General features: G+C 38.0%; 1 protein-coding gene, 1 long non-coding RNA gene, 2 other non-coding genes and 1 pseudogene across 4 annotated transcripts; 3 read left to right on the forward strand and 2 right to left on the reverse strand.

Annotated features, from left to right (window-relative positions):
• Nucleotides 1–10,574: 10,574 nt before the first annotated feature.
• Nucleotides 10,575–18,169, reverse strand: LOC142635494 (uncharacterized; annotated as a pseudogene).
• Nucleotides 18,170–18,402: 233 nt separating this feature from the next.
• Nucleotides 18,403–19,053, reverse strand: LOC142633936 (uncharacterized). The gene is made up of 3 exons (XR_012844002.1): nt 18,758–19,053; nt 18,571–18,661; nt 18,403–18,481 (listed from the first exon to the last, which is right to left on the reverse strand). It is a non-coding gene; the product is annotated as an uncharacterized LOC142633936 (long non-coding RNA).
• A 3,778-nt stretch (nt 19,054–22,831) lies between these two features.
• LOC142637731 (small nucleolar RNA R12) lies at nt 22,832–22,920 on the forward strand. The gene has a single exon (XR_012844857.1). It is a non-coding gene; the product is annotated as a small nucleolar RNA R12 (small nucleolar RNA).
• Nucleotides 22,921–23,066: 146 nt separating this feature from the next.
• On the forward strand, nt 23,067–23,150 carry LOC142637715 (small nucleolar RNA SNORD24). The gene has a single exon (XR_012844841.1). It is a non-coding gene; the product is annotated as a small nucleolar RNA SNORD24 (small nucleolar RNA).
• Nucleotides 23,151–23,641: 491 nt separating this feature from the next.
• Nucleotides 23,642–24,972, forward strand: LOC142636812 (receptor-like protein kinase FERONIA). Its single transcript, XM_075811111.1, has one exon. It carries the CDS (start codon nt 23,782–23,784, stop codon nt 24,865–24,867), a length of 1,086 nt encoding a protein of 361 aa, XP_075667226.1. The 5' UTR covers nt 23,642–23,781; the 3' UTR covers nt 24,868–24,972.
• Nucleotides 24,973–27,752: the final 2,780 nt, after the last annotated feature.

The following is a 27,752-nucleotide window of genomic DNA, read 5'->3' on the forward strand; positions in this document are numbered from 1 at the left end:
CTTTTTCTTCTGTTTCTTTTTTTTTTTTTTTTTTTTTTTGGGGGGGTTAAAAAAACATACATACACGGTGTGTTTTTATAACTGAAATGTGAACAACACCGCCATTTTTTACTTTGCTGTATACCATTACCAATTGCATTGAATTTAATCAGTGCAAGGAATTTGACCAAGAAGTAGCACCATGTCGGTGTCCCATTTATATGATTGTGCACGGGTCAAATTGATGTGCTGCTCTTTCCAATTTGAACTCATTCTCCAGGTCGCACTAGTATTTTGTCTTGTTATGATGATCATCATTGTTATTATTACTAGTCGCAATAGTGCAATTATCTATTCAATAGTGACTTTCTTTAAATATGATGTTTGCTTCAAAATCACTTAACACATACTTCAACAATCTTACATTATAAGTATATCTAACATGACCACAATCATCAATTTGCATAATTTGCATATTTTAGAAAGCAACATGCATCATAAACTTGACATCTCACATAATGTTCATAAAATACTGTTAAGAAAATTCTAGTGCACCTATGTTCATAAGAAACCTACCATGATACATACTGGTTTTTTAGGCAACCAATCATGGGTAGTGAGTGGGCCATGCAAGCAAATCCATCTGCCAAGGAATTCATTACAATATAATAAACAAAAATGTTAAATGTCTCATAACTAAAAAGCATTGCTACAATCTGTTTTTGAATCCATAATTGTAGTGCTGGTAGTCATGATGCAAGTGAGCAAAGAATGAAAAACCATGTAAAATATTTGTCATGGTAAGAACATGGAAACACATACTTACAAAGATGCCCTTAAATCAATGTCATAATTGTGAAGCTAAAATTTTCTTAACAATGACTTATGAACAATTACAAAGCATAAGACATCTAATTATCTCCTTAAACATGTTACTTATTAGTGAACTATTTCATTTTACCCATAAACAAAAAATTAATCATTAAGCAAACTTTTTTCCAAGATCAAACACATAGATAACAAATACTCACAGAGCTCTAGAAATATTGTTTGAGAGCTTTTCAAAATCATCAAAGAAAATAGAAAATCAACCACAAAATCTAGATTGTTCTAATTTTGCAGCAGTTTTTTAAGTTGTTTAAACTGGTCATCCAAATATCCCTTTTTATCACCAATACCAATAATTAGAATTCCTCTACCAATCCAAACTAAATTAATTAATAGACCAGTAAAAATTTTGTTTGATTCAGTGGAAAATAGGCTAGTTTTCCAGTGAAGTAACAAAACCAGACAAATACAACATAAATATCCTTTCAAAAATAACAAATCTCAGGGGAAAAAGAAACATTCCCAAAAAACAAATAAATGCTTAAAGAGAACAAAATCCACCTAGAGTAGAGATCCACTTCACACCCAATTTATTGAACAATCTCTCAAAAGCAATTATAACCCCACCAAAAAAAAAAAAATCACCTCATCTAGATAAGCAGAGTGTTCTGGCCACTATCTTTGAAATTGAGTCATAACATCGATGGTGGCTTCTTTTTCTCAATAGAGTGAGCTTTTATCACTCAGCAAGACTAACCCATAAAACAAAGTGCTGGATTAAAGCAAATCTTATTATAATCTTAGAGCTTAGAGAGGGCTTTGACTAAATAGTTATAGTATGCATAATCTCTAGAGTTATAGATAATTCAATAAAATTTTAATTACATAAATCCCTTATAGATAATTCAATAAAATTTTAATTACATAAATCCCTAACCCTTTAATTTACAAAAGTAATGCAAGCTGAAAAGTATAAAAAAAAAGAAAAAAAGAAAAAAAAAAGAAGAAGATATAAAGCATAAGTTTGAGGAATGGCCTTTTGCATATACATTTTGAACATGGCTTGCAAAAGATTGGGGTTAAATGTCCTTTGGTTTCTCTACACCAAGGTTATATTGTCCTACTATACTGAAAGATGTACACCTTCCTTGCATTCCTCAGGTGCCTCATTTAAGTCCAATAGATATGTAAATGCAAATCAACACATATTGAAGATTAAAGCCCACATTAGCTCTAAAGCTTGGATATTTAGCTCTCAAAGATTTGTTCTTATACTCCTATAATTATATTGAAAAGGCTAACTATATACTAAGTCTTTATCCTCTTTAAGTACGGAATTTCTTATCAATCTAACAAAGAATAGGACTCTCCTTTAGGCCTTGAAGAAATACAATAATGAGTATGAATAGTTGCAAAATAACATAATTAAGTCCACCTTCAAAATAATATAATTCTTTCCTCTTTCCATTTCAAAAAGATCTAAAATTCAAATCTGCATAATCTAGTTCTTCTTCCAACCCCAAGAAACCCATAAACACCACTCCATACCTAATCCCTACCAGTTTTCCCTCACCATACCCAATTCTATGCATATTTAATATCACAAAACCTTATTAGAATTCCCAAAAACAAATCTGATTTCCCTAAACCCAAAACTTCTGCAACAAATTTCAGATTGCATTTGTAGAAGCCTCAGCCTTTAAGGTAATCTTATAGATCTACTACCAATCTCAAATTTGATGGCCAATGATATTATTTTGTTGAGTTTCACATATATGGAAAATGATGCAAAAGATTTGACATGGCTATATAAGACTGTACGCAATTTAGGTAGAAATCAAATGCTCTAAGTTATTGAACTTACAATTTCTTGAATTTGTATAAGACTATAATTTCTTAAATCTAAAATACCGTACGCAATTTAGGTAGAAATCAAATGCTTTGTCAATGCTGACATAATTATGTAGGAATAAAAGTTCTTGACTTCAAGAACTAAGAATCAAAAGATAATCCACTTGGTTGTATAAGACTATAATTTCTTGAACCTAAAATACTGTACGCAATTTAGGTAGAAATCAAATTCTTTGTCAATGCTGACATAATTATGTAGGAATAAAAGGCCTTGACTTTAAGAACTAAGAATCAAAAGATAATCCATCTAATGGACATTCATTACTATCACTTCATATTAACATTTTTTGTAAGTATTGAATCTATTGGTGTATATGACAGAGCTCCAATTAAAAACCACAACAATCAAAACAATCATCTACACCACAACACAAAGTACTGAACCAAAAAGACAAAGCTCCAATTTAAAACCCCAGCATTCAAAATTTCAACATAACAATCATCCACACCATAGCACGAAAGAGGCATTAACAAAATGTAAAAAGGGAAACAAAAAGCATTAAGAAAAAGAATGGAGCATAAGAAGAACTGGGATTTAGAGATACCTCAATCGAATCCTCTAGGTTCTGTCAGTATTTATATAGGCTGAGGAGAGGAAGATAGGAAGGAAGGAAGTCAGATAGGCGGCTGTTATCGTGAAATTGTAGAGCAGGAAGGTGGGGAGATTTTCACGGCTTCAAATCGTATTGGATTCTTTCCCCTTTACTATGAAACGATGTGAAACTGTAGAGCAAAAGTTCAAACCATTTGTTTGTGCGTAACCGTAAAACAGAAAGGTGGGAGAAATTCAAACGGTCTGTTTCCCATTCCCCACGCTGTGTTTCTCATGCAATACTTTGGGGGAATGTGCAGATTAGGCATGTGGATGGCATGAATATAGTAAGTTAGGCATGGTTTGAAACAATAAAGGAAAATAACAACTCGAGTTTTTGAAACTCGAGATTCACATAATAAATCGAGTCTCAAAAACTCGCTTTATGCTCGCTTTGGGCTTGCTGAGGTGGACAAAATGCCACCTGGATCTCGAGTTTCTAAAACTCATTTTACTTCCGATAGAACTCGAGTTTTATAAACTCGAGTTTTACTATATCTTATTTTAAATTAAGTTTTTATACGCATGGAACTCGAGTCTTAGAGACTCGAGTTTTTATGAGTAACTCGAGTCTTATAGACTCGATTTCCTCTAGGCATGTTATATACACCTCAGCCCGTGGCATTAACTCTCACAGAAACTCACACCCTCAGTAACACACAGAGAAAACCTAAAACAAAGCTCTCAGCCTCACTAACTCTCTCACTCACTCACTCTCACTCACTCACCCTCACTAACTCTCACTCACCCATAACTCTCTCACACCATAACTCTCTCACACCACTCACTCTCACAAAACCACATTGTCCACTCTCACTGCTCTTCCCTCTCAGCAAATTCATATCTAAGGTAAGGGTTTGCATAATTTGATTGTCATTGTAGTTGGGTATGTTGTCTATGGGTGTGGGTTAAAGAGTTTTACCATTTATTTTGTAGATAGTTAACATAACTTAGTTAATTTATCAATATTGTGAATTATAGAACTTTGTTTTGTTAATGTTAATTTTTTGAGTATTTATTTGTATAGTTTTTGTTATCAAAATTTTATTCATCATTTCTAGGTTTTTATTTTTATCATGATCTTACAAATTTCTTTGACTTTATTTATCATTAGTTTGGGTATGAAATGGGTAGTGAATGAATGTAATGAATGGGAATGGGTATGTAATTATCAAAATTTTATTCATCATTTCTAGGCTTTTATTTTTATCATGATCTTTCAAGTTTTTTTTGACTTTATTTATCATTGGTTTGGGTATGAAATGGGTAGCGAATGAATGTAGTGAATGGGTATGTAATCATGCTCCTCTACCCACCTAGTTCTTTCAGAACCCTTTTAGGCATTATAGGTCACCACACAATGGAGTAATAGATAATTTCGTCTCTCCATCCACTAGGATTAGAAGGTTTACGTCTTGGCCTTTAGATATTAATGGGCACTCTATAACCTGGCTTGAATATGTTCATTGGTAAGATTGCATTACTTTTTTCCCTCACTTTACGACTATGTGATTTAACTAACATAGGACTTGACTTGAACAGTTCACAATGCCTGATATTGTTATAATCATATACCATGGTGGTCCGCTTAAGAACCCCAATGCGAACAAGGGATTGCCATTTGAGGGGCCGGGTATGAAAACCTATTATGCCGAAGTTGATCGTAGGTTGAAAACCCTTGATGAATTGAAGATATTTGTGATGGAAGAGTTGGGTAAGAATCCTGATGCGTACAACATGCAAATTACTTATCGTATGCCAAATGAAATCATGAAGCACCGGATTAATTACAAGTATATGCTGATAGAAAAAGACAAACATGTGAAGATCATGTTTGACAAGTTGGAGAGTATAGCTGAAGTAAGTAACATTGAGTTGTACATACAGTTGGAGCCGCGTGCAGTATGGCAAGAGGATATCCAACAAACAACCATAAGCTTACAAGTTGTGCTTCCAGATGCTCAATATGAGTATTCTACACATGTAGAGGATGATGATGTTCATGCCGATGGAGATGATGATGATGATGACGACGACGACTATGTTGATGAGACTACTGCCGTTAACAATGATGATGACGATGATGACGACGACGACGACTATGTTGATGAGACTACTGTCGTTAACAATGATGATGACGATGATGATGACGATGATGATGAGGACTATGTTGATGAGAATCTTGCCATTAACGGTGAAGATTTTGCCGATAAAGATGACTATGAAGACATGATTGAGAGAGGGGACTTTCGGGACTTTGGGGACTTTGAGAGGGACATTGATAACGATGAGACATTGGACGGTGGTGAACCTGATGCAGACAATGTTATTAGTGTCCAAAACATTACAAACACAATCCCTGCCTACGCACCTCCTGCGTTGTCATTCTCTGCAAATACTTGGGAAAATATGGTTGATCCTTCGCATATTGAGATGCCATTTGTGTCTACTTGGAGAGAGGGGATGAATTTGTGCAAAGGGTTGACTTTTGCCAGTAAAGTGGAGGTGAAGCGCGTATTAACAATTTGTGCCCTCAAGGAAAACAAACACTTTAAGATCACTAGGTCGACGAGGAAAAATTTTTGTGCGAAATGCGTGCATGAGTCGTGCAAGTGGTATGTCTACGCAGTTATGAAGCCCGAGCTCCAAAATCTATGGATGGTCACCGTGTATGTGGGTCCTCACACGTGTATACCGACTGGGGTGCGAAATGATGGTAGAATGATGAGTTGTAATTTTATTGCAGCAGAAATCCATAACAAGTTACTTGAGGATCACACCACTCAAATTAAGCATCTCAGATCTCTGATAGAGGCGAAATATAATGGCCATAAGCCTTCTTACTACAAGGTATGGGATGCGAAACAAAAGGCGATTGCGCTTATGTTTGGAGATTGGGAAGAATCTTACCAAAGGCTGCAAAAGTTGCTAATGGCGTATATTGATCAGGACCCGACTACCCAGTTTTGCTATCGTGTCACACCCACCGATGAAGATCACACCGTATTGTTGCATTATGTGTTTTGGTCTTTCGGTCCATGCATATCAGGATTCAAATACTGCAAGCCGGTTATCAGTATTGATGGGACCCATCTGTATGGTAAATATCAGGGAAAGTTGTTGGTCGCAATGGCAACCGATGCTAACAACAAGGTATTCCCTCTCGCCTTTGCTGTTGTGGATTGTGAGTCAGGGTCCAGTTGGAGGTGGTTTTTACGATGCCTCAGAGAAACGATTGGCCACCTGATACCTGACGACGGCATTTGCATAATTTCTGACCGACATCTCGGTATCAAAAACGCCATTGCAAACTGGCCTAGAAGGGATGATGGAAAAGCAAGGGTATTTCATAGATATTGTCTTCGACATGTTGCTAGCAACTTCAACACCCATTTTCAGAACTCGACTCTAAAGTCAGCGGCGTTGAAAGCGGGATATGCTAGTCAGGTAGTTAAATTTGCTACCATAATGGACTCCATTAAGCAGGTGGAAATTGAGGCCATTAGGAAGAAGAAGAAGGTGACGGGGAGGGATGGTAAGGAAAAGAATCAAGATTATCTTCCATACACATACCTAATGAGCGAGGATGTGGACATGTGGACCCAGTCATACGATGGTGGGAGACGTTTTGGAGCAATGACAACCAATATATCAGAGTGTTTCAATGGTGTGCTGAAAGGTGCACGGGGCCTTCCTATTGCCGCGTTGGTTGAGTTCACTTGGAGCAAACTTGTTCAATATTTCCACGACCGGCGCAAAGAATACCATTATGAGTTGTCAGAGGGTAAGAAATGGAGTGAATATGCCTTATCCACGTGGGATGGAAATAAGCGTAAATCTGAGAAACACTATCTCAAGCCATTTAGCAATGAAGAGCTGATATTTCAAGTAGTTACCCAACTCAACGTGTGTAGCGCAGGAGGGGGAAACCACAGTTACGAAGTTCGGTTACGGGAAAAAACATGCAGTTGTGGGAAATGGCAAAATATAGGGATCCCGTGTTCACATGCAATTAGAGTATGTGACTATTTACATATTGATTCGACCACGTATATTCACCCATGTTATGGTTTGAACCATGCCCTTAACACTTATGAGCATGCATTTGTGGTTCCTAAGTCACGCTCATTATGGAGGGTTCGCATGTGTCCAAAGTGGTTGCCTAATCCGGCATTGTTGCGGGCCAAAGGTCGACCGGTGAAGTCACGAATAAGAAATGAGATGGATGGAGTGAGGAATAAGGATCAAGAACCGGGATGGCGGAGGGAGGACGCAGATTTGATAGAGAGTCAACCGAAGCAGACATGTGGACTGTGTTATGCTTCCGGGCATAACCGCAGAAAATGTCCGCAATCCCGCGGTGCTTCCACAAGCGGCCATGTTCCACACTAGGTAGGTTGGCAAAAATTTATGCATCGGTTAAATAATTGTTGTTCATTCGATGTTTACCTAATGTTTACTATCTTGTCTCCTAACGTAAATACTCTACGTTTTTCAGGCATCCTTCCATGGACGACGTTGTATTGGCTCTATGTGAACTTTTTGATTGTTGTTGAATGTACTTGTAATTCTCTATCCAATGTACCTCTATGAAGATTGTGATTTGAGTAGTATGGTTAGAATTGCAAATTAAGCGTGGTTGGACATGTTTAGAATGGTGATATATTGAGAATGACTTTTGTTGTGATTTGAGTGCATTTACATTGTAAAACAATGCCTGAAATAGAGCATTTTCTGCTGGGAAAAAAAAAATTTGCCCAGTAAAAATCGAGTTTTAGACACTCGAGTTCCTTGGGAAAAAAAATTTGCCCAGTGAAAATCGAGTTTTAGAAACTCGAGTTCCACTGGGCAAATTTTTTTGAAACAGGGCATGCCTCTCGCCTCTCGCCCGAAACGAGCATGCCGTTGGGGAAAAAATTTGCCCGGTGAAAATCGAGTTTTAGAAACTCGAGTTCCACCGGGCAAATTTTTTGAAACAGGCATGCCTCTCTCGCCTCTCGCCCGAAACAGAGCATGCCGTTGGGGAAAAAATTTGCCCGGTGAAAATCGAGTTTTAGAAACTCGAGTTCCACCGGGCAAATTTTTGAAACAGGCATGCCTCTCGCCTCTCTGCTGAAACGAGCATGCTTGTTGGGGAAAAAAATTTGCCCAGTGAAAATCGAGTTTTAGAAACTCGAGTTCCACTGGGCAAATTTTTTTGAAACAGGGCATGCCTCTCTGCCTCTCTGCCTGAAACAGAGCATGCTGTTGGGGAAAAAAATTTGCCCAGTGAAAATCGAGTTTAATAAACTCGAGTTGCAGTGGGCACATTTTTTGAAACAGGCATGTCTCGCCTCTCGCCCGAAACGAGCAGTTGGGGAAAAAATATTTGCCCAGTGGAACTCGAGTCTCTAAAACTCGAGTTCCTTTGGTTACGAGCTCCTTTAATACTGGAGTTATAATGGAAAATAAAATCGGTCCATTTGGTCTAATTTGGTCTGACTTGGTCTATTTTGGTCTAATTTGGTCTTATTTGGTCTGATTTGGTCTGATTTGGTCTTATTTGGTCTAGTTTGGTCTGATTTGGTCTAATTTGGTCTAATTTGGTCTAATTTGGTCTTACTTGGTCTGATTTGGTCTGATTTGGTCTTATTTGGTCTGATTTGGTCTGATTTGGATATTTTGGTCTAATTATTTGGGGGTCAGCTGTCCACCATTACTACACTGATATTCATAGTGCTACATGTGCTGCTCAATAGCTCGGCACTGTTGAACCCTATCTAGTCATATCATTCACACTCACGTCAATACACAGATCTGCATCATTTTGCAATGCACTGTTTTCTAGGATGCGAAGACCCACGAAAAGTTTATGATGCATTTAACACAACTCGGTATTGTCTTGTCAAGTTCATGTCGGATGAAACACAAGCATGCTAAATACTCTTCACATGAATACTGTTCAGCTGAATAGTCATGGCAAGACACCGCAACTACGCGAGAATAAGAGAATCTCACTGTGACATTGGGAACATTTGAACAAAAAATTCGTGTAGTGGTTTTCCAGCCTGTATTGACATGACAAGCCTGAATATATTAAATTTTATTATTGAATACATAGTGGAATGAGGTTATAAATGTACCACAATTCTTTTCTTATTCCTACACCACTAACTTTGTAGGTTGAGTAAGCTATGAGTCGCAACGCCTCAACATCATCTCGTACACGTAGAAACAAGTTTCAATCTACTTCAACAAATGAATCATCACAAGTTCCAGCAGATCAACAACTACAAACATACACAGACCACTATGGAGGGAAATGGGTTGGAAAGAAGAGATATTTCGTTAATATGCCAATATACACGTACGAGAGTCTTGGAAGCGTTGGCCACATCATGGTCGGAAAACCTACAAAACTAAGTACAGATACCACCGCAATGGAGTTCACCGTAGCAGAACCACCATGGTCAACCCTATACGAGAAGAGGTGTGAGTTGGAGGTGTATTGTCAATGGCACGGGTTACGAGTTCCTAAGGCACGCTCAGCCGAGTTACCTAGAGATGAACCTGCCAACATACTTGCTCGCCTTGAACAAGAGAACAATCAAATGCAAAGGCGACTAGACCGTTTTCATGCAGTCCAAAAAGCTAGGAAGCATCTAAAGGGGAAGGCGCAAGAGCGAGCCATGAAGTCTATTAATGAAATTACTGCGTTAGATGATGAAAGTGACATTTCAGACTTCTCAGATTCAAGCAATGATGACTTCCAAAAATTTCTACCTACGAACATTCAACGTTGTTGTTGATGTCTACACGTTTTGTGAACCTACTTGTATTAGTGTTGTTGTTGTTGTTGTTGTTGATGTCTACTTGCTCATTTTTTCCCTGCTGTTCGTTGTTGGTATGTTATGAAAAGGTGTACTTGTATTAGTGTTTGCAAGAATTATAAGTGCTTGGTGAAAATTATGGTCTAAACCGCACAACTGTGATGCATCAACACACAAGACGGCCAGCAAAACTTATATTAGATCAGCAACATTCATAGGCATTTTGCACATCTGAGAGAGAGAGGAGAGTTAAAAGAGTAAGGTTAGGGATCACAAAACATAAACTTACAACAATTAACAATTTGATGTGTGTAGTTTTCAGTGTTCTCCTTTTGATCATGTCACAAACTCGCCCGGAGTTCCGTACACCACCTCGATGGCCTAATTCTAGCTTTCTGATATCATCACCCACACTCTTGCCTCCAATGCATGCATGTACTTTAATACTTATGAAATTACCCATTGCCAATATCACCTTCTCTGTCTGAGATGCCAATTCTCTTGTTGGTGACAAGATCAAGGCCTGAACCCTGTTTAATTTTAGACATTTAAAAAATAATAATAAACCAATATGATCATAAACCAGCTGTAACAGAAAAATGAAACCAAAACATAGAAGCATCCCAATAGCTCCTAGCTATAGAGGTAAGTCATCATGAAACACATGATAATGCTTAGAATGGTCCATTAAGTGATATTTTGTTTACCTCAAGAAGTCACATGTCCTGATCATTAATCGATTAAAATAGTGAAGATTGTAAATCCTTTCAATGGTCTAATGTAAACTTAATGACAGTGCAAATATGGACATTGTTTTTTTCTTATTTCTGTGGGGGTAGCCTGGTTGCTACAGGGACTGAGGGAAGTGTGCAATTTACACGCAAGCTTCTTTGCATTACAGACCTCTTGTATTGAAATTATTTTCCTGAATTCAATCATAGAGACTCTTTCTCTCTCTTGGCTGAAGCAGAGGATGTCTTGATTGAACTTAAATATAGTCCACTAAAATACAACATAATCCAGAAATTATTGCACTCGCATTATAGGCAACAGATGGAATGGGACACTCTGGTCATGTAGGTAATCAATTGTGCAAATGGATCTGAACAAAACTTTTAAAAACCACCACTTTAGAGTTGTAGTTGCATCGATAATTTTCGAGTTCCAAGAACTTGAAATTGTATATGTCAAATTTCTCTTGTCGTTTGGCAGCGAATATATGAGATAACTTGCAATTACGAACAAATCCTAATATTAGGCAATGTGATTTCTTAATAAAAAAGAGGAAGAGAACAAAAAAATCAATTTGGTTTGGGTTGTTATTTCGTCAAGTTTGCTAATCAAACATGATGGTTAAAATTTGCTTTTGAATTTTATTGCCTTGTCAATAGACCTTAAATTGTCAAAAATTTATTATTATTCGGACAAGTGATTAACTTCAAAAATTTTAACATCAATATACAACCATGGTCTCCCTTGAAAAAGTTATATGATTTCACCACTGAGCACAAGCTTTAGAAGAAAGAGCATCTTGTTATTAATTTATTGGACAGTTCACAATAAGTTCTGGAATAGAAACTCTTAAGTATTAACATAAATTATTACACTTTAGAAGTTGGCATTGCCATATTAGCTCAGCTTTTCTAGAATATTACATCAATTGGCGCAACCACATCACGCGAAAGTAACAGCCCAATCTCTCGCCTTTCATCATTAGAGCTAAAAGGACCGGCTCCATGGCGCATAACCAAGAAGCTATCAAATCCTAGAGCTGCAGCTTATGGTAATCTGCAAACAAGTGAATTTGATATCTAAATAAATACACCTTATTATTGCAGTTGATCAAATAAATCAACCTGAACAAGAAGTGAACCAAGCTTATTGGAGAATGCAATGCCAAATATAGCAACAATTACACCAAGAGCAGACCTTGTTAGTATTGGCACAAAGAAGTGTTGGTAGCCACCGGCTTTCCCTTGTATCGGTCAACAAGAAAACAGCATCATGAGAATCAACCAAATCATGCAGGCGCCTACAATCTTCAAGCACATTATCCTCCTCTTGGCTAGGCACAGGATGCCCAGGCATTGGTATAGCCATCACAACACCTTCGCATCCCGTAAAATAAAATATGGAACATATGCATGGTTTGAAAAATAAACATCTTTTATAGGAAACCATCAAAGGGTAAAATCGCTTACCACACTGGAAATATCCGACCGAGACTTTTGACCGCCGCCGTAGCTTTATATTCCCCACCATTGAGGCAAGTCATCCAATGTATATAGGGACCGCCTCAATGGATTCGACATAGGAACCCCGCCATTGTCAACCAAAGGTGTAATTTTCCGGACACCCCAAGCCTGTAATAAGCATATTATTTTATCACCAGATAGATAGAATCGGATACGGTAATCATAAACTATTTTAGCACTTACCATAAGCATGCGAGCAACCCGACATCCAAGTGTACCGCTCCTAGTAGAAGACACTTCATAGATGACAAGGCATTTAAATTCAAAGATGGCAAAGCACGCCATCTCATCAGCTTTTAAGTTCAAATCTGCAGCAGATATGGCCAACCCGAAAATAGAATGCCTCAAAATGCTAGGTAACAATTGGAACAATACCATTATCGACAATAGAGTGATAGTACCGAAGCCATACCTAGTTGGATCCATGGATTTAGCAAGGCTAATACACCCGGAGACTTGCCTCCCTTTGCTTTGTTCCCACCCCACCGCATTTGGTAAACATTGATGATCCCTCCATCCTAAACCATTACTAACAATAAGTTATAAAGATCGCTTAAAAAGAACAAATTCAAACTGCAGAAGGAGGGAGAGTAACTATCAATCGAACGTAGCCGTTACCCAGCTTTTGCCGCTCTACCTTGTGGAACCGTAATCAAGGCTTCACCAACAAGGCACAACCCCAAATCTGCGAAACCACGATTCTCTCTATAGCACAAGAAGCGAACCGACTTGAGATTCCATCTCACGAAATAAGTGCAAGGAAGTTGCGAAGAGCCCAACCAGGGATTATTTGGAAGATGACATGGGTCATAAAAACCAAACAACAGAATCGCCAATAGCAAAAATAGTAGCCTTAAGAAAAACACATCAATTAAACATCCCACATAAAGCTATTTCTAGTAGCAAAATCCCATTAAGCATTCCAAGTAACTTGAGGAGTCATACGGACAAACCTTGTTACCATCACTTTGGCAGTTTCCCAATCCTTTATATGCTTAACCGTAGCTAGTGAATTTGGATCAATACAGACCAAAAAGAAGGGCACATCTGCATCAGACAAATTGAGCATACATTAAAAGGAACATAAATAAGATATAATCATCCTTTAAGATAAAAAAAAGTTCAAAATAATGAGGAGGCATATCTACCGGCTGTTAAGCTTGAGTTTCGCCACTCATTACAAGCCACTGAAACAGATTTTGCCTGCATGTTACAAAAACAATCAAACATGAACAACGTAATTTAATTAAAATAGTTAGGTTCTCATTTTAAAATAGTTTCCAACAATTATCACCTCGCACCTCTTCTAAGCTAAAATACCGTGAAGCTCGCTTTAAATCAACCAAGGTTGCCGGAGGATCAAGCACCGGAGCAGGGAAAGCAAACCAATAGTGAAACGTCCATTTTTTCAAGTCTCGCAAATGAGATAAGAAGGAACCTTGAAAGTACGGCACTATCCTCCACAAACTTTTCCAAGTATGAATGTCATCCCAAATCTAAATATCAAGAAGATGGAAACTTGTTTTGTAAGATCTACATTCACATTTGGTCAAAATGAATTCTTCTACTTTCAATCAAGTTACACAACAATTATATCCATAATTGCTAATCGGCACTTAACTTAGAAATTGAGCTACAGAGTACAAACTGACTGCACATAAAATTAAGGAACTAAACCTATTTCAAGGAGCACCTTTTTTGCTTCTGCCCTTAGCAAACTCTTCTTATCAAGGGCATGGAAACTTTCTATTGTATTCGTGTTATAAAGAATGCCTAGGACAGGGCACCTGTTTCTGTTGCCACCACTTGTGGCAGCTGTTGAAGATTGCTCATTCGATTCAGAAGGCAAAGAATCAGCTAGTAGAGTTAAATGATTTGATACTTGAGGATGTGAGCAAGGAGCATAAAAACCTGCAAAACAAGGTCAGTTTGTACCAATGATTACACCAAAATATCATAAAACAAATAAGGTTTAGTTTCTCATTAATAAAATAAAATCTTCCACTAATATGTAACAAACACACCCAAAATCTTCGATCCTATTCTTGCAGGGGAAAGGAAGTGTCACTTGACCTAGAACTCACTTGACCTGTATTGCCATCTTCCAGATTCTTGCCGTTGACTTGAGTTCTCTGCCTCTGGAAACAATGTAATGCTTATCTAAGTCACAGCTTAACACAAACATGTTTCAATTATAATAACTTTTTTTTTTATCAGTAATTACACACCCGATGGTTATTGAACCCACAACCTTAACCTTAACCTCAACCTTACTCTTACGAGAAGAGGAGGTGCCATTTGAGGTTAGAGATAATTGGCTTCATGTTCAATTGTGATAACATATAAAAAAAATAAAACTGATTCACTATACCCGATCAGTAGGGTCTCCTGAGTTCCCATTCAAGAGCTTGTGATTCTCTTCTTTGTTCCTGCTATCCTTGTCTTTAGAAGTCAAGGGTAACAATAATGATGCTCCACTTGTCCGATCAGGCATTTACGCAGTAACAACACAAGTCAATGAACCGCCCAAAGATCGTCAACCAAGAATTTTAGTAATAACGATGGCGATTCCTAACCCGGCAATTTCTTGTCTATAAAGAACACAACCAAATTAACAAGATACCCGCAGGGGAATCATAGAGAGAACTGTGAACAAAATGTAAATTTTATTCGAAGAAAATGTAGAAGTTTATAAAGATGAAAGAGGACCATACCATGCAACAACAACATCAACCGTGTAATGTTTGCGGGATGCTATGATCAAGAAACTGCTGGATCACGGCAAGTAACCAAGCAACCGTTTTATAAACTCGCAATGATGCATAATAAAAATTTAAGATCGAGTTGGAACCACATATCACCAAGATAGCATTTGGTCGAGTAGCATTGTGAAGTAAGATTTAAACAAGTCAAACAAAACTAAAAACGGCGGTCACAATCTCTACCCGAGAGTCGAGACAATCACTAGCTTAGAAGTCAAACTCGGGTTCATCAATATTTATAAGTCGAACTTTACCTTCGCGTGCCATATTTCTGGTATGTGCGCACAAAGACTAGAGTAAAAATCATGTGTGATGAAAAAATCAAATCACCACAACCATACACTATCCCCCGAGGAACTGCATTTTCAATAAACAAAATGAGCACAAATACGTACTATTTCCTAGCATTAAGGCAAAGTACTTCAGTAGTACAAGAGTCACTCACAATTAATCAATAGGACTTCAAGTGCACTATCAGGACGAGGCAGTGTGGCAAGTTTTGAACCCTTCATAATGTAGCAAGAGGTTATATACTACTAGCAGGGGAAAAATTAAAAATGACTGCACAATTTCCAAAATGAGCCCTTCAATTCAGAGCAACTTATGGTACAAAAAGAGTCTACCTCACGACAATGATAGTTTGGACCAGGAAGTTGGGTAGAATAGAATGTGAAGATCCGTAGAATTTGAGAAGCCTGTGCAGCAAATAAATACACAAACCAACCATCAGAAGACATTCAAGCATCACTTTCATAAATTATATCTTCTCAAGAGGATTAATAAACCCAAGAATTGACTAATCCATCACCATCCCACCCCTGCTACCACCACAAGTAAAAAATGCACAAAAAAAAAAAAATAATAATAAATTAAGCCTGAGATCATCAAAGCAGGAGGTACGTGAGAGGAAAATCAATAGTCTCGTGGAGGCAATGAGAAAGGCATATTGCAGGAGGTACGTGAGTTGCTTATCAAAAAATAGTAAGCACTGAATTTAAATGTACAAAATTTAGCATGTTGTCTTCCATTAATCCTAATTCTAGATGCAACAAAGAAAGAACATAATTCAATGGAAACAGTGTCAACACTCTAGAATACAGCACTTCAAACAGGAAAAGAATGGTTACAGATGCAGCCATACAAAGATATATAACCAAGATAGCAAAGACAACAGCAATGCCTTACCAAGAAGAAAGATATAAAAATGAGGGTGAATAAAGTCTCACTGATATAAGCTTTGTCTTTCCCAAGTTCCTATTTTCACATAAAGATTAAATATAAGAAAAGAATTCTACAATAAGAAGTACATTACACAAACCGGGAGAAAAAAGAGAACAAATTGATACAGACCGGAAGAAGAAGAAACCCAATATCCTCAAGTAATGGCCCCGGCCGATGTAGATAATGAACTCCTCGAGCAGCACTACCATGTATGTACTGTAAAAAGAAGTATACGTCACTTATTAGGCATATATAAAAGAACAAAACAGCATAACAATTCAAACAAGAAGAACCACACAAAAACAAAGCTTTGAGGAAGGGTGGAGAAATCAAGGACTTGGGTTTTCTCGTACATACATTCAACTTAGTTGCTATAAAGAAGTTTATTAAAAAAAAAATAGTTGCTATAAAGAGTACCATATTCAAACACACTAACAAATAACCAATGCCATACATCTAGTAAATATTGAAAACATAAAGCTGTAAAAATATGAAGCATCAAACACACACACACAACAAATAAGAGCCCCAACAGAAAAAGATCACATTAGACATTACCTGTAACAAACCTCTTTTTCAAGGTTCACCAATTTTGCGTTTTTTAACTCTCGTGTAATGTTTGGGCGGGGGAGGAGGCTACGGGGCATCATCCTTAGGCTCATCATCGTGCTGCAAAGACATTAGATGCATACAGTCAATATTTGGTGTAATGATAAGATAAAATGAACTGCAAAATAGGCCTATACATCGTAATTAATGGTATCGTACCATAGAGCTGCCTTTGTGTCCTATTTTGTGTCCACCTGTCCCACAAGTGGGAGCTCTTCTAGCACGTTGCGGTCGACCTCGTGGGGGTGAGGGCTGATGAAGGGGATGCTCGTCCAGTACATCAGTATCTGGCTGAAGAGTGTCAATCCCAACTGCAGGTCCTAGAGGGTCAGATGAGGATGAGGTAGGTGGGTAATGATGCTCTGTGTACAGGCTAGGAGTGGGGATCATTGTCATGGGTTCAGTACGGGGTGGGTCTATGGGCAAAGTGGGTGCAGTAGATCTAGTGGATGGGTTTGAGGGTGTCTCGGGGTGCATAGGAGGGGTCAACTGAGAATGAATACCGAGATCGAAACTGGGCTGTGAAGGTGGGGTGGGTGAAGGGACCTCGGGCTGAGGAGATGCATCTACCATGGGTGGAGGGACCTCAGGCTGGAGAGATGCGTGCGGGATGGGTGCAGGTATCTCAGGACTACTTACAACCCGAGCGGTTGTTGCACACCGACCACGGCCCCTAGCTGCACTTGTACTTCGGCTTGCCGTAGCAGCCGACCATGGCCCCTAGTTGCGCTTGTGCTTGGGCTTGCTGTAGCAGGCCCACCACGGCCCCTAGCTGCAGTAGCACGGGTCGGTGTACGTACAGGTGCTGCGCTTGTGCTTGGGATTGCAATATCTGCTGATTCAGTCTCATGCCCATTGTTGGCCTCTCCATTTGGTGCAGGACCACCACCAAGCCCAGCCAGATCATTTAGGACGCGTCGGACATGGTTGTGGGCTCGGCTGCCTACAGGAAGCATCTCCAACAGCGCTAAATGGCTTTTAATCTGAAACCGAGAAAGAACCAGTACAATTAAATTTGAGACATTTACGTATCAATTGTAGAATGGATAATATAGTACAGTACTTATTAATCTACCCAAATACTCAACTAAGATATATCTAATTAGAACACATTACCGCTATATCTAATTTTGTGCTGTTGCGGTCGACATACTTTCGAGTGACTGGACGGTACCAGCGGTAATAGTCATGATCGCGAGGCATCTCACCAGTCTGAGGAGGTGCATGGCAAAGTCGTTGTTGTCTCGCATCCCATGTAAGGATATTTGGTCCATGCTCCTCCCTCCAATTCTTCTCCACCTTCCCACGCAAGTCTATTCTATGCAGTCTTTCATCGTACACAACATGGTCGGGCCGCTCTTGCGCCAACCCAAACTGACGAAGGACACGATCTGGGTGGTGTATCTCTACTATGCAAAAACACACAAGTGACGCCCTTGCCGTCCACGTATCCCTCCCTGCAACGCAAAAGTCAGGAAGGTGGCCGAAGTCTGCCTCGTATGGCTGCCACACAATCTACAATAGAAACAAAAAACAATTATCATAACATCAAGTTTATTAAAACAAAAATTAACATAACCAAACAGAATTTTTGTTTGCCATACTTGGTCCGGCTGAATTCTAACTAATTGCTCGCGATAGTGGATCAAGGCCATGCCGGATGGCCTACTCTTCGAGCTTGGCACCCGCACCCACCTACAGTTAGAAGCGAATAACATAAGATAAGATAATACCCATGTTATAGTTACTAAGAAGAGTACATTGCACACACAATATTAGAAAAATACTTACTTAAATGCAAGTGGAGCATATGGCCATGGGCCATAATCACATCCAGGTGGGGGCTCTATCCTCGGGCACAAGAATGGCAACCTTGCCCATGCCCAATACTGGACCAATGTGCACGCCCCACCAATCTGCGATGCCCCTTTCTCGCTTGCCCGACACAACTCTCTGTACAACCAGGCCAAGCAACCACTACCCCAACTATACTGTGGCGGATCACGAAGGTCACGCAGGAACGCCAAGAACATCAAATGCACCCTATCTCCCGACTTGTCCATGAAAAGCTTATCCCCTAGCAGCGCTAAAATATAGCACCGAGCATACTGGTGTATCTGCATCTCCGTTGCGTCATGAGGCGCTGGCACCGCAATGGCGTGAACAAGGCGGCCGATGAGAATTCTTTGCCCCACCAAAGTTTTGTTGTCATTCGCCGGAGTAAAACCAAGCAACTCCATGCACAGATCTCGCCAATCCCCATCCACCACGCTAGCAGTCGGCCCAACCAAGACCTCACCGTCTATAGGAAGTCCGAAAATGACCTCCACATCTTGTAGGGTGATTGACATCTCACCATGTGGAAGATGGAACGTATGCGTCTCCGGCCGCCATCGCTCAACTAGGGCCGAAATTAGGCAATGATCTATCTCTCTGGAAGGGGCCCTAAACAATCCTTCCAGCCTTAGCAACTTGATAATGTCAATCACCAGATTATCTTCCATCTGAATGCTTGCCATCTCCTTAGTGCGACCAAAGCACGTAAGTGGGCCCGGGTCCTGCAAAATCCATAAAAATTATAGCGGTTATTACAACTACAAATTGTGTTTTGAAAGAACTTGCTAACTAAAAGTCAAAGACAACGTAAAAATTAAAGCGATTGTTAGAACTAGATATTTCACCTCGCCATTTCAAATGTCCTCTGATCGATGATATCGTTGTCGTGTCAACAATGACTCGTCAAGTGGACCAGGGTGCAAGACCTGTGGCTCGTCATCAATCCGAGGCTCCATACTGCAAACATTCAGATACTCAACTGTGAGATCATTAATAGTGTGGGGGCAAAGGAATGCTATTCTACATGCAAGTAAATGTGACTAAAAATGAAAAGAAGGTTCTGTAGTTTATTCTCTTGTTGTATCTATCTCGTAACTAAAAATAAAGATAAAAATAAGTAAATAACAGCATATTAAACTAACGGGATCAAGCAAGTTGCCAAGGACACATAGTCAGAACAAATACACTTCAAAGCTATACAGTGACTTCTTGGATGAAAAATAGCCACGCACGTCCTAAATGATAATGAATAAAAATAACCACAAAACCAGGAAATCCCAGACAAACATCTGATTAAAAATAAATAAAAAATCCCCTAATGTGTCCAAAAAAGAACAAAGAAAAAACCAATGTATAGAGGAGACAAACAAAACCACAATCAGAGTCATTTACAGAGCTAATTAGCAAAAAATTAAAATAAAATCTGAACATAATAGATAATTTATATCCATCAAACACCCAACTTTGTCCACATTAGCCAATCTGCCAATGTTGCTATGCCAGCAAGGTCCTTAATGTTCATGGGGAAGTATCTGAAATGTGCAAGTTGGGTGCCCAAAAAAATAATAATAATAAGCACTTCAAAGCAAAGTGATTCATTTCAATTTTTTTTTTATTCTAAAAGATATACAAATAGACATGTTATCTACAGGAAAATTCTGAGTTCATTAACCTCAATGAACATTTCAAACATTTAACTTTTGGCCACAAATATTTAAAACTTTTTTACCCTTCTGATGATGAAGAAAAATTAAAATATTGAGTCTCTAAGAATATATATTTTGTAGTTTAAATTAGGGAGAATCTCCCTTGGCCCCAGGTCATAGATAAATATACAAAGACCTCCCTTATACTTCTAAATTTAGAAGTATATATCCCAAGTAGAGTTGTCACTCAAGAGATACCATTGTTCTTGTCTTCATCCTCAATCCTTTACTCATCTCTATCACTGAATTCAAAAGTTCATCCAATAACCAACATCATCAAGAAAATCACCTTCACCATTTCTGGCACCTTCTACAAAACTGAAACCTTTACCTCTAATTGCAGAATTATAAACCCTACATCCAAGACAACAACCATTCCTCGTTCTTAACAATGGTAAGAAAGGTAAATAAAATTTCTGCAAATACAAGGGAGATCCTTGTATCATCAACTAACCGAGGGAAGAGGGAAGGTCAGTGTAATGTTTTCTTTATCTCATCAATGAACAAAGATATTCAACTCAACTCAACTAACCTCACTCACGCCAAAGCTCATAACCATAATTTAGTAACCAATGAATAACTAAGATAAAATATTGAGCTAATTTCAGCTATCCAGAGTATGACTAATATTAATCATCAGCACAAATTGGCTTCCCAGTATGTGTGCACAATCTGCAAGTTAGGGAAGTCTTCAAAAAGTTCCGGTGATTACTGGCTCCAATAAAAATTTGACAATGGAGTTGTTCATCAACTAACGCATAAAGTTCCACTATCAAACTTGTAATTTTTAGTTCCTTGGCCAATAGTATCCCATCTCTAAAAGCCCACATTTCAATCAAAACACTATAAAGATTCCCACAATTTTTGGCAAAATCTTTTATCCAATCTTTGCTTTGTGTCCCTCATATACGAAAACCAATCTCATATAAATCCAACCAAAACCCAGAAAAAAATCAGCCAAATAAAACACAAATTAACCATCAATTCCCCATATGATCAAACAAAACCACCAACATTAGACAGGAAATCAACCTTCACCAATTAAAATAAGAGAAACCCAGATCACATTTCTTCACAATTGAACACCCAAAACAAAAAAGGAACAAAATTTCAACAAAAAACCGAAAAACCCACCTGGCGATTGAGCGTAGTTGGGTCACGCCGAGGGGTTGAGGGTGACTGCTTTGGGTGTTTGAGGGAGAGTGTTTGAATTTTTAGTGAGAGTGTTTCAGAGAGAGCGTTTGAGAGATTGAGAGAGTGTGAGTGTTTGAGTGAGGTTGAGAGAGTGTGATTGTTTCAGGGGGGGGGGGTTTGAAAATGGGCGTGTAGATTTCGAGTCTTATAAACTCGATTTCTACGTGGCTACACGTGGAAAATTTGTCCACGTCAAGGTATTGCCGATCACTGAAAATCAAGTTTTAAAAGCTCGATTTTTACTTGGATCTCGAGTTTATAGTTTCCTACATTCTTTTGAACAGTGACAACTAACGAAAATGTTAGATGTCTAATGGTAAATGGCAACAAAGTTCGTGTGTATTGCCTGAAAAACACTTTACCTACCTGTAGTTTAAAAATTGGCACTTTATCTACTTGAGGTTAGCTCCGTTTGTCTCCTGTTACCTGCTTTTGTTAAAAACATGGACAAATTTGTATTTTTGTTACCATTTTATCTCTCTCTCCTCTCAAAACATAAAAAACTAAAAATATCAAGGGAAAGGAAGATCTAAAAGCTATTTTTTGTAAAATTAAAACCTAACTTTTACATCTTCTTTTCATGTATCAACTTTTAAATCTTTTATTTTAACACATTAAAAATTGAAATTGAAAATACAATCTCACAACTCTTTTATTCTTCACTTCTGCGACAACCTCTTACATTTTCATAAATCAAATCATAAAACTCCCCAAACTCTCAAAAGCCTCTGAAGGTTTCATATTCTTGTTTTTGTGTGCCTTTTTCCTTTGTTCTTCTGCATCTATTGATCTTATGTGTTTTGTTTATATGGGTCTAGGGTTTGGTTATATGACGGTTGATTAAGCCTAATATTAATCAACCTAATATTGCAATTCTGTGGTTTGAAAACTTTAGCATTGGGGTCATGGAATCTATTATTAGGCTATATTGAAGTTTTATGCTACTTGTATCTATTCCATACTTGTAATTCTGCCTTTAGCTCTGGCTTTCCTCTGATATTTTTCTCGATGACAAGGTTGATACATTTATTAAAAAAAAAAAAAAAATTCTCTTATTTTTAAACGTTACTCATTAAGCTATTTAATTGAATTGGTGATTGATATATATATATATTCTTTGAATTAGAGATGTTGGATGATGAAAAGAATCATTCGGATTCCCAATGATATTTTCTTTGCCGAAATATGTGATATGCTAACCAGCTACTTCTGACAACATCTTAATGTTATTTTTTTTCTTCATTCGGTGTTTTATTCTTCTTTTTATTATTAAAAAAAAAAACAAAAAAACAAAAAAAACTGGGTTTTCATTGAATTTGTTTGTTTATTTTATTTGAAACTTAGATGATTTATAGGGTTATAGAGGCCGGTTATATAAGGATTAATATTTGCTACCCTTGATGGGAATTACCATTTGATGAATTTTATCCACCAAGATCTCTGAGGCCTCTTTTTTCACTCATTTTTTCAATTTCTTTGTTTCTAGGTTTGTTGTCTTATCAGGCCTCTTAATATTGTTTTTCAGGTTGTATTTTCTTCTATTAATGTGTTAAAATAGAAGATTTAAAAGTTGATACAAAACCTAACATTTAGATGTAAAAACTAGGCTTTAATTTTTACAAAACTTAGATTTTGGATCTTCTTTTTATTTAATTTTTTAGTTTTTTATGTTTTTAAAGGAGAGAGATTTAAAAGGGTAACAAAAATACAAATTTACCTCTATTTTTAATAAAAATGGGTAACGAAAGACAAAGAGCTAACCTCATATAGGTAAAGTATCAATTTTTAAACTACAAATAAACAAACTATTTTTCGGATAAACTACAAGTGTAATTTCCCCTTGTATTTTGTTTTTTTGGTGGTAAATGGCAGATTCTGGTTAAACTTGCTTTTTTTAAGTTTGTACTTTTTGTAGGCATAATCGGACCGGATTGGTACCTATGTCCTTTGTTTTTTTGAGATAAAACCATGGAATTAGTCCAAACCACCCAAAAGGGATCACTTCCGTGACTCCGTCATCGCCGGGTCAAGCCGCCACTTCTCCGTCGTCAAATCCACTGGGATACGACCGGAGCGCCAATGGAAGGAGTTTCAAAGTTATTCAGGACGTTCGGGAAGAGAGCAAAACCATCTTCAACTCTTCCTGAGGAACTATGCCGTCGATTTTCACTGGCTGAGATGAAGATAGCTACCAATAACTTCGACGATAAATTACTCATTGATCTGGATAGTTTTGCGAAAGTATACAAGGGGTTGTTAATTGATGACTGTAGCTGCACCATAAACGTTGCAATTAAGTGTGTAACGTTCGACTGGTCAAGGACAGAGGTGGTGTTGGCTTGCCAGCTACACCACCCCAACCACGTCCCTCTCATTGGATATTGTCTCGATGATCAACAGATGATCCTAGTCTACGAGTTCATGGTCAATGGAAACCTCGGCGACCACCTCTACGGCAATACTAACCACCATGGTCCCCTCCCGTGGAAACAAAGACTCCAGATTTGCATTGAAGTGGCGCGTGCACTGCACTACCTTCACACTGGGCTGAAGCATACCATCATCCACCGTAACGTGAAGCCGAGCAACATTCTTCTGGACGAGAAATGGGAGGCCAAGTTGGGAGATTTGGGGTTGTCCAAGTTGGGTCCCTCCAGTTTGTCAAAGGCTTTGATTAAAATTGAATCTCAGGTAGTGGGTACTTACGGATACGCTGATCCTGGGTATTTGGCGACCGGAGAATTGACTGATAGATCTGATGTCTACTCTTTTGGTGTGGTATTGTTGGAAGTACTCTGTGGCAGGAAAGCATTCCAACGATTGGGAGTGGAAGAGCAACACTATCTAGTTGATTGGGCCCGAAAATGCAAACGAGAAGGGACCATCAATAGGATAATTGATCCGTATCTGATGGGGAAGATAGCTCCAGAGTGTTTCAAAATATACCTCGACATTGCCACTTCTTGTGTGCGAAATGAGGGAAACGATCGTCCCACAATTGGTGAAGTGGAGGTAGACCTTGAACACGCTCTGCAGCTGCAACAGAGCGCAGATGCCGAGAGAAAGGATGGTGTGGATCAATATAATTATACCATTGTTGAATATATTTCCAGTACTGCGTCTCCTGTGGAATCTTTTTCAGGTGTATATAGCACGACCACATGAGCTAAATTTTCCTTGAACAAAACTGGGCTGTTTGCCACAGTATGAAGGTTTTTTTTGGAGGGTGTGCTCTCGTTTTGGAAAATAGATCTGAATTCAGTTTTGTTATATTTTTTATGTTGAATTGTAGTTTGAAGTTTTCACGGTGATGGATGCTACACGGTTTTCATTGATTGATGTGCATGATGACTTCCTTTGCATTTTGTAAGCCTCAATTAACAACGACAACAATCTCAACACTGTAAAGTAATACTGTGTTTTGTAAAACTTAATGAGATAACTTGGAGAAGGTTGGTCAGTCTTATTCACTTGCTTTCAAATGATTGTTTTTCCTTTGTTACAGAGTAAAATTCTTGTTTCAAAGCCAATGCATTCTCTGGTTTCCTGATGGAGAAGATGAGCCCTTGAAATAATCACAAGTTGCCTTTAGAACATTTCCACATTTATGGTGCAAGATAGGTTAAGGGCCTTTTGTTTGTTGCAATGGCGATGGTCTTGAGTTGTGAGGCACAAAGTGCCTTTTTCCTCCCACTTTGGCAGGACCAACACTAAGTAATAGCCTTTATGCTGCAAAATACTTAAGATGGTCATAAATTGGTTCTCAGTCTTTTACTATGGGGATCCCTGCTCGATTATTCATCATACTGCTTAAGGTCTTTTACATTTATCAGTTAAATTGATTTGAGTGCATTTATCTGCCGTACAAGGATTAGTTGCACCAAGGGAAATTTGATACTATGAAACAAGGATGCCAAATTGGAAATTCTAAATTGTAATAAGCTAGCACAAAAGACATCTTCCAACCAAATACCTACCCCATGTCTACTATAATCCAAAAGGGGGCTAAAACAAAACTGAATAACAGAATGTATTTAACAGAAACAGAAAATTATAGAATCTCAACTTAACGACATTTTTAAACATAGAAATATGCAGGAATATTTTACAATTATAAAAGATACTTTGAATATCCATATTCAAAATGAAACCAATAAAATAGCAAATGCATAGTGCATAGAGAATAAATTAAAAAAGAAATATGGAAAAGGAAAGAGACATAAATAGGAAAAGCCTGTAACCAGTGCTTTATGAACATTTTTCTCTTTCTAAGTGATTTAAGATCACCACTTCATGGAGTTTGAGAGCTTGAGGAGACATGAAGCTTAATTGGTTGTCATAGAAAATTTCAGATCATTGAATGATTATTGGGATTGCTTAATTATGTCTTGGTGGAAGTAATTTCAGAGATGAATGTATATAAAAACGTTACTATCAGAGATGAATGAAATGAAACCTGATCTTTCCAACTCTATGATGAAGCTTTTGTTTTCTGGCGAAAGCTTTTATTGTCATATTTTTTTTAAGCAAAGTGTCCATGGCATCTTTTCCATAGCTTAAATACTCTTCAATTGTGATGAATGCACTCTGGAATGTGTACTTTCATTTACTCTCCCTAAGATTTTGAAGGCTTGGCAAGGGCTGCAAGATCAATGTTTTTGATTAGGGCGATGTCCTCAGTCAAAAGTAATGAAAGTCTGTATTCCTGAACTATCACCAAGCAAAGAAAGGTAAATTAACCAATTTGAGGCCTGCTGAATGGTAATTATTCCATTTTAGTTTGCAACTGGCTCAGAAATTTGTCAGCAGCATCCAAGTTTCCTCACACTACTTTCACTCTCAAGTTGCAGAGGAGTTTAGTTCTTCAAGAAAAAGGACATGATGCAGATTGGTTCCTTGTGGACCATCTCAAAACCTCTCACATTGTCCTCTCTGTCTCTCCGAACTTCTTGTGAGTAGCTAAGGCTGCTGATGCTTATAAAATTATTGACATCCATTTACATTTGCATTCATAAGAAGAGTTTTCTAATTATCATGGTACCAAAGAAATTATCTTGAAGGTGACAAAAGGATAATTCTCCTACTATGTAGAAGGCGCCATTGTATAACAATTTCTTGATGCTCCCTTCTTAAAAATCTCAAGCCCACCATTGTCTTTCAAAGTTTTAGTTATTTTTTCACAAAGAGCAGAAGCAGATGCATTACTAGTCCCAAGAGTGGCATTTGAGTTCTCACCCATATAACCATATTGACATCAGAGATGGGGAATCCCAGTTTCATTTACATAATCTTTCACATCTATCTTCTCCCTAATGCATTTTTAGTTCAGGTTCAGTGCAAGTTGCAAGGTTAGCACCAACATGCACGAGTTTCCTTGGCTACCTATCAAAGTCTAAATCTTCAGGGAGCTTCACCATATGAGCTCCTAAAAACCAATACCTCTATTTGTAGTTGCTCAAAGACATTCTAATTACAGGATATGTGCCGATAGCTCAATTTCAATCCCCAATAACAGTAATATGGTCGTCAAAGTTTAGCCCATGAGGGCCAAGACTGGCTAGAAAATGACGCTTCAAAGAAGCATCAAGCAAGTTCTCAATACGCCCTCCAATCATGCAGGCAAAATGTGCCCCATTTTCCCTTAATTTGACATGACTCATGGGGCAATAATTTGCATAGCCTAAATGTAACATTCCAATATTTTAATCTCGAAAATTTAAATAACAAAATAAGGTCTACTAATTGAATATATTTAATAATTGAGTCGATCACTCAATAATCTACAATGTCCAAAAGATCAAATCATCTAGACTTTTTTTAAGACAAAGTAAACTCCCAAAACAATATTTGAATATCAGTTATGTAAAAAACAAAAATGTGTGTTTGAAAATTCAGTTATAGTGCACTTGAAGGCAAAAATGATCACTCCTTAATAATATATTGTACCAATAAAACTATCTGGGGTAAATAATATGAAAAATATTGAAATAAGTCAAATAACCCAATAAAGTAGGATGTTATACACCATTGGATGAGACATTAATGAGAGG

This window comes from Castanea sativa, chromosome 5 (genome assembly GCF_040712315.1).
Source record: "Castanea sativa cultivar Marrone di Chiusa Pesio chromosome 5, ASM4071231v1".
NCBI classification, from domain to species: Eukaryota; Viridiplantae; Streptophyta; class Magnoliopsida; order Fagales; family Fagaceae; genus Castanea; species Castanea sativa.

What these genes read in the sequence shown, in the direction of transcription:
- LOC142636812 (XM_075811111.1), top strand. Translation starts at nt 23,782, where the DNA reads ATGGAAGGAGTTTCAAAGTTATTCAGGACGTTCGGGAAGAGAGCAAAA.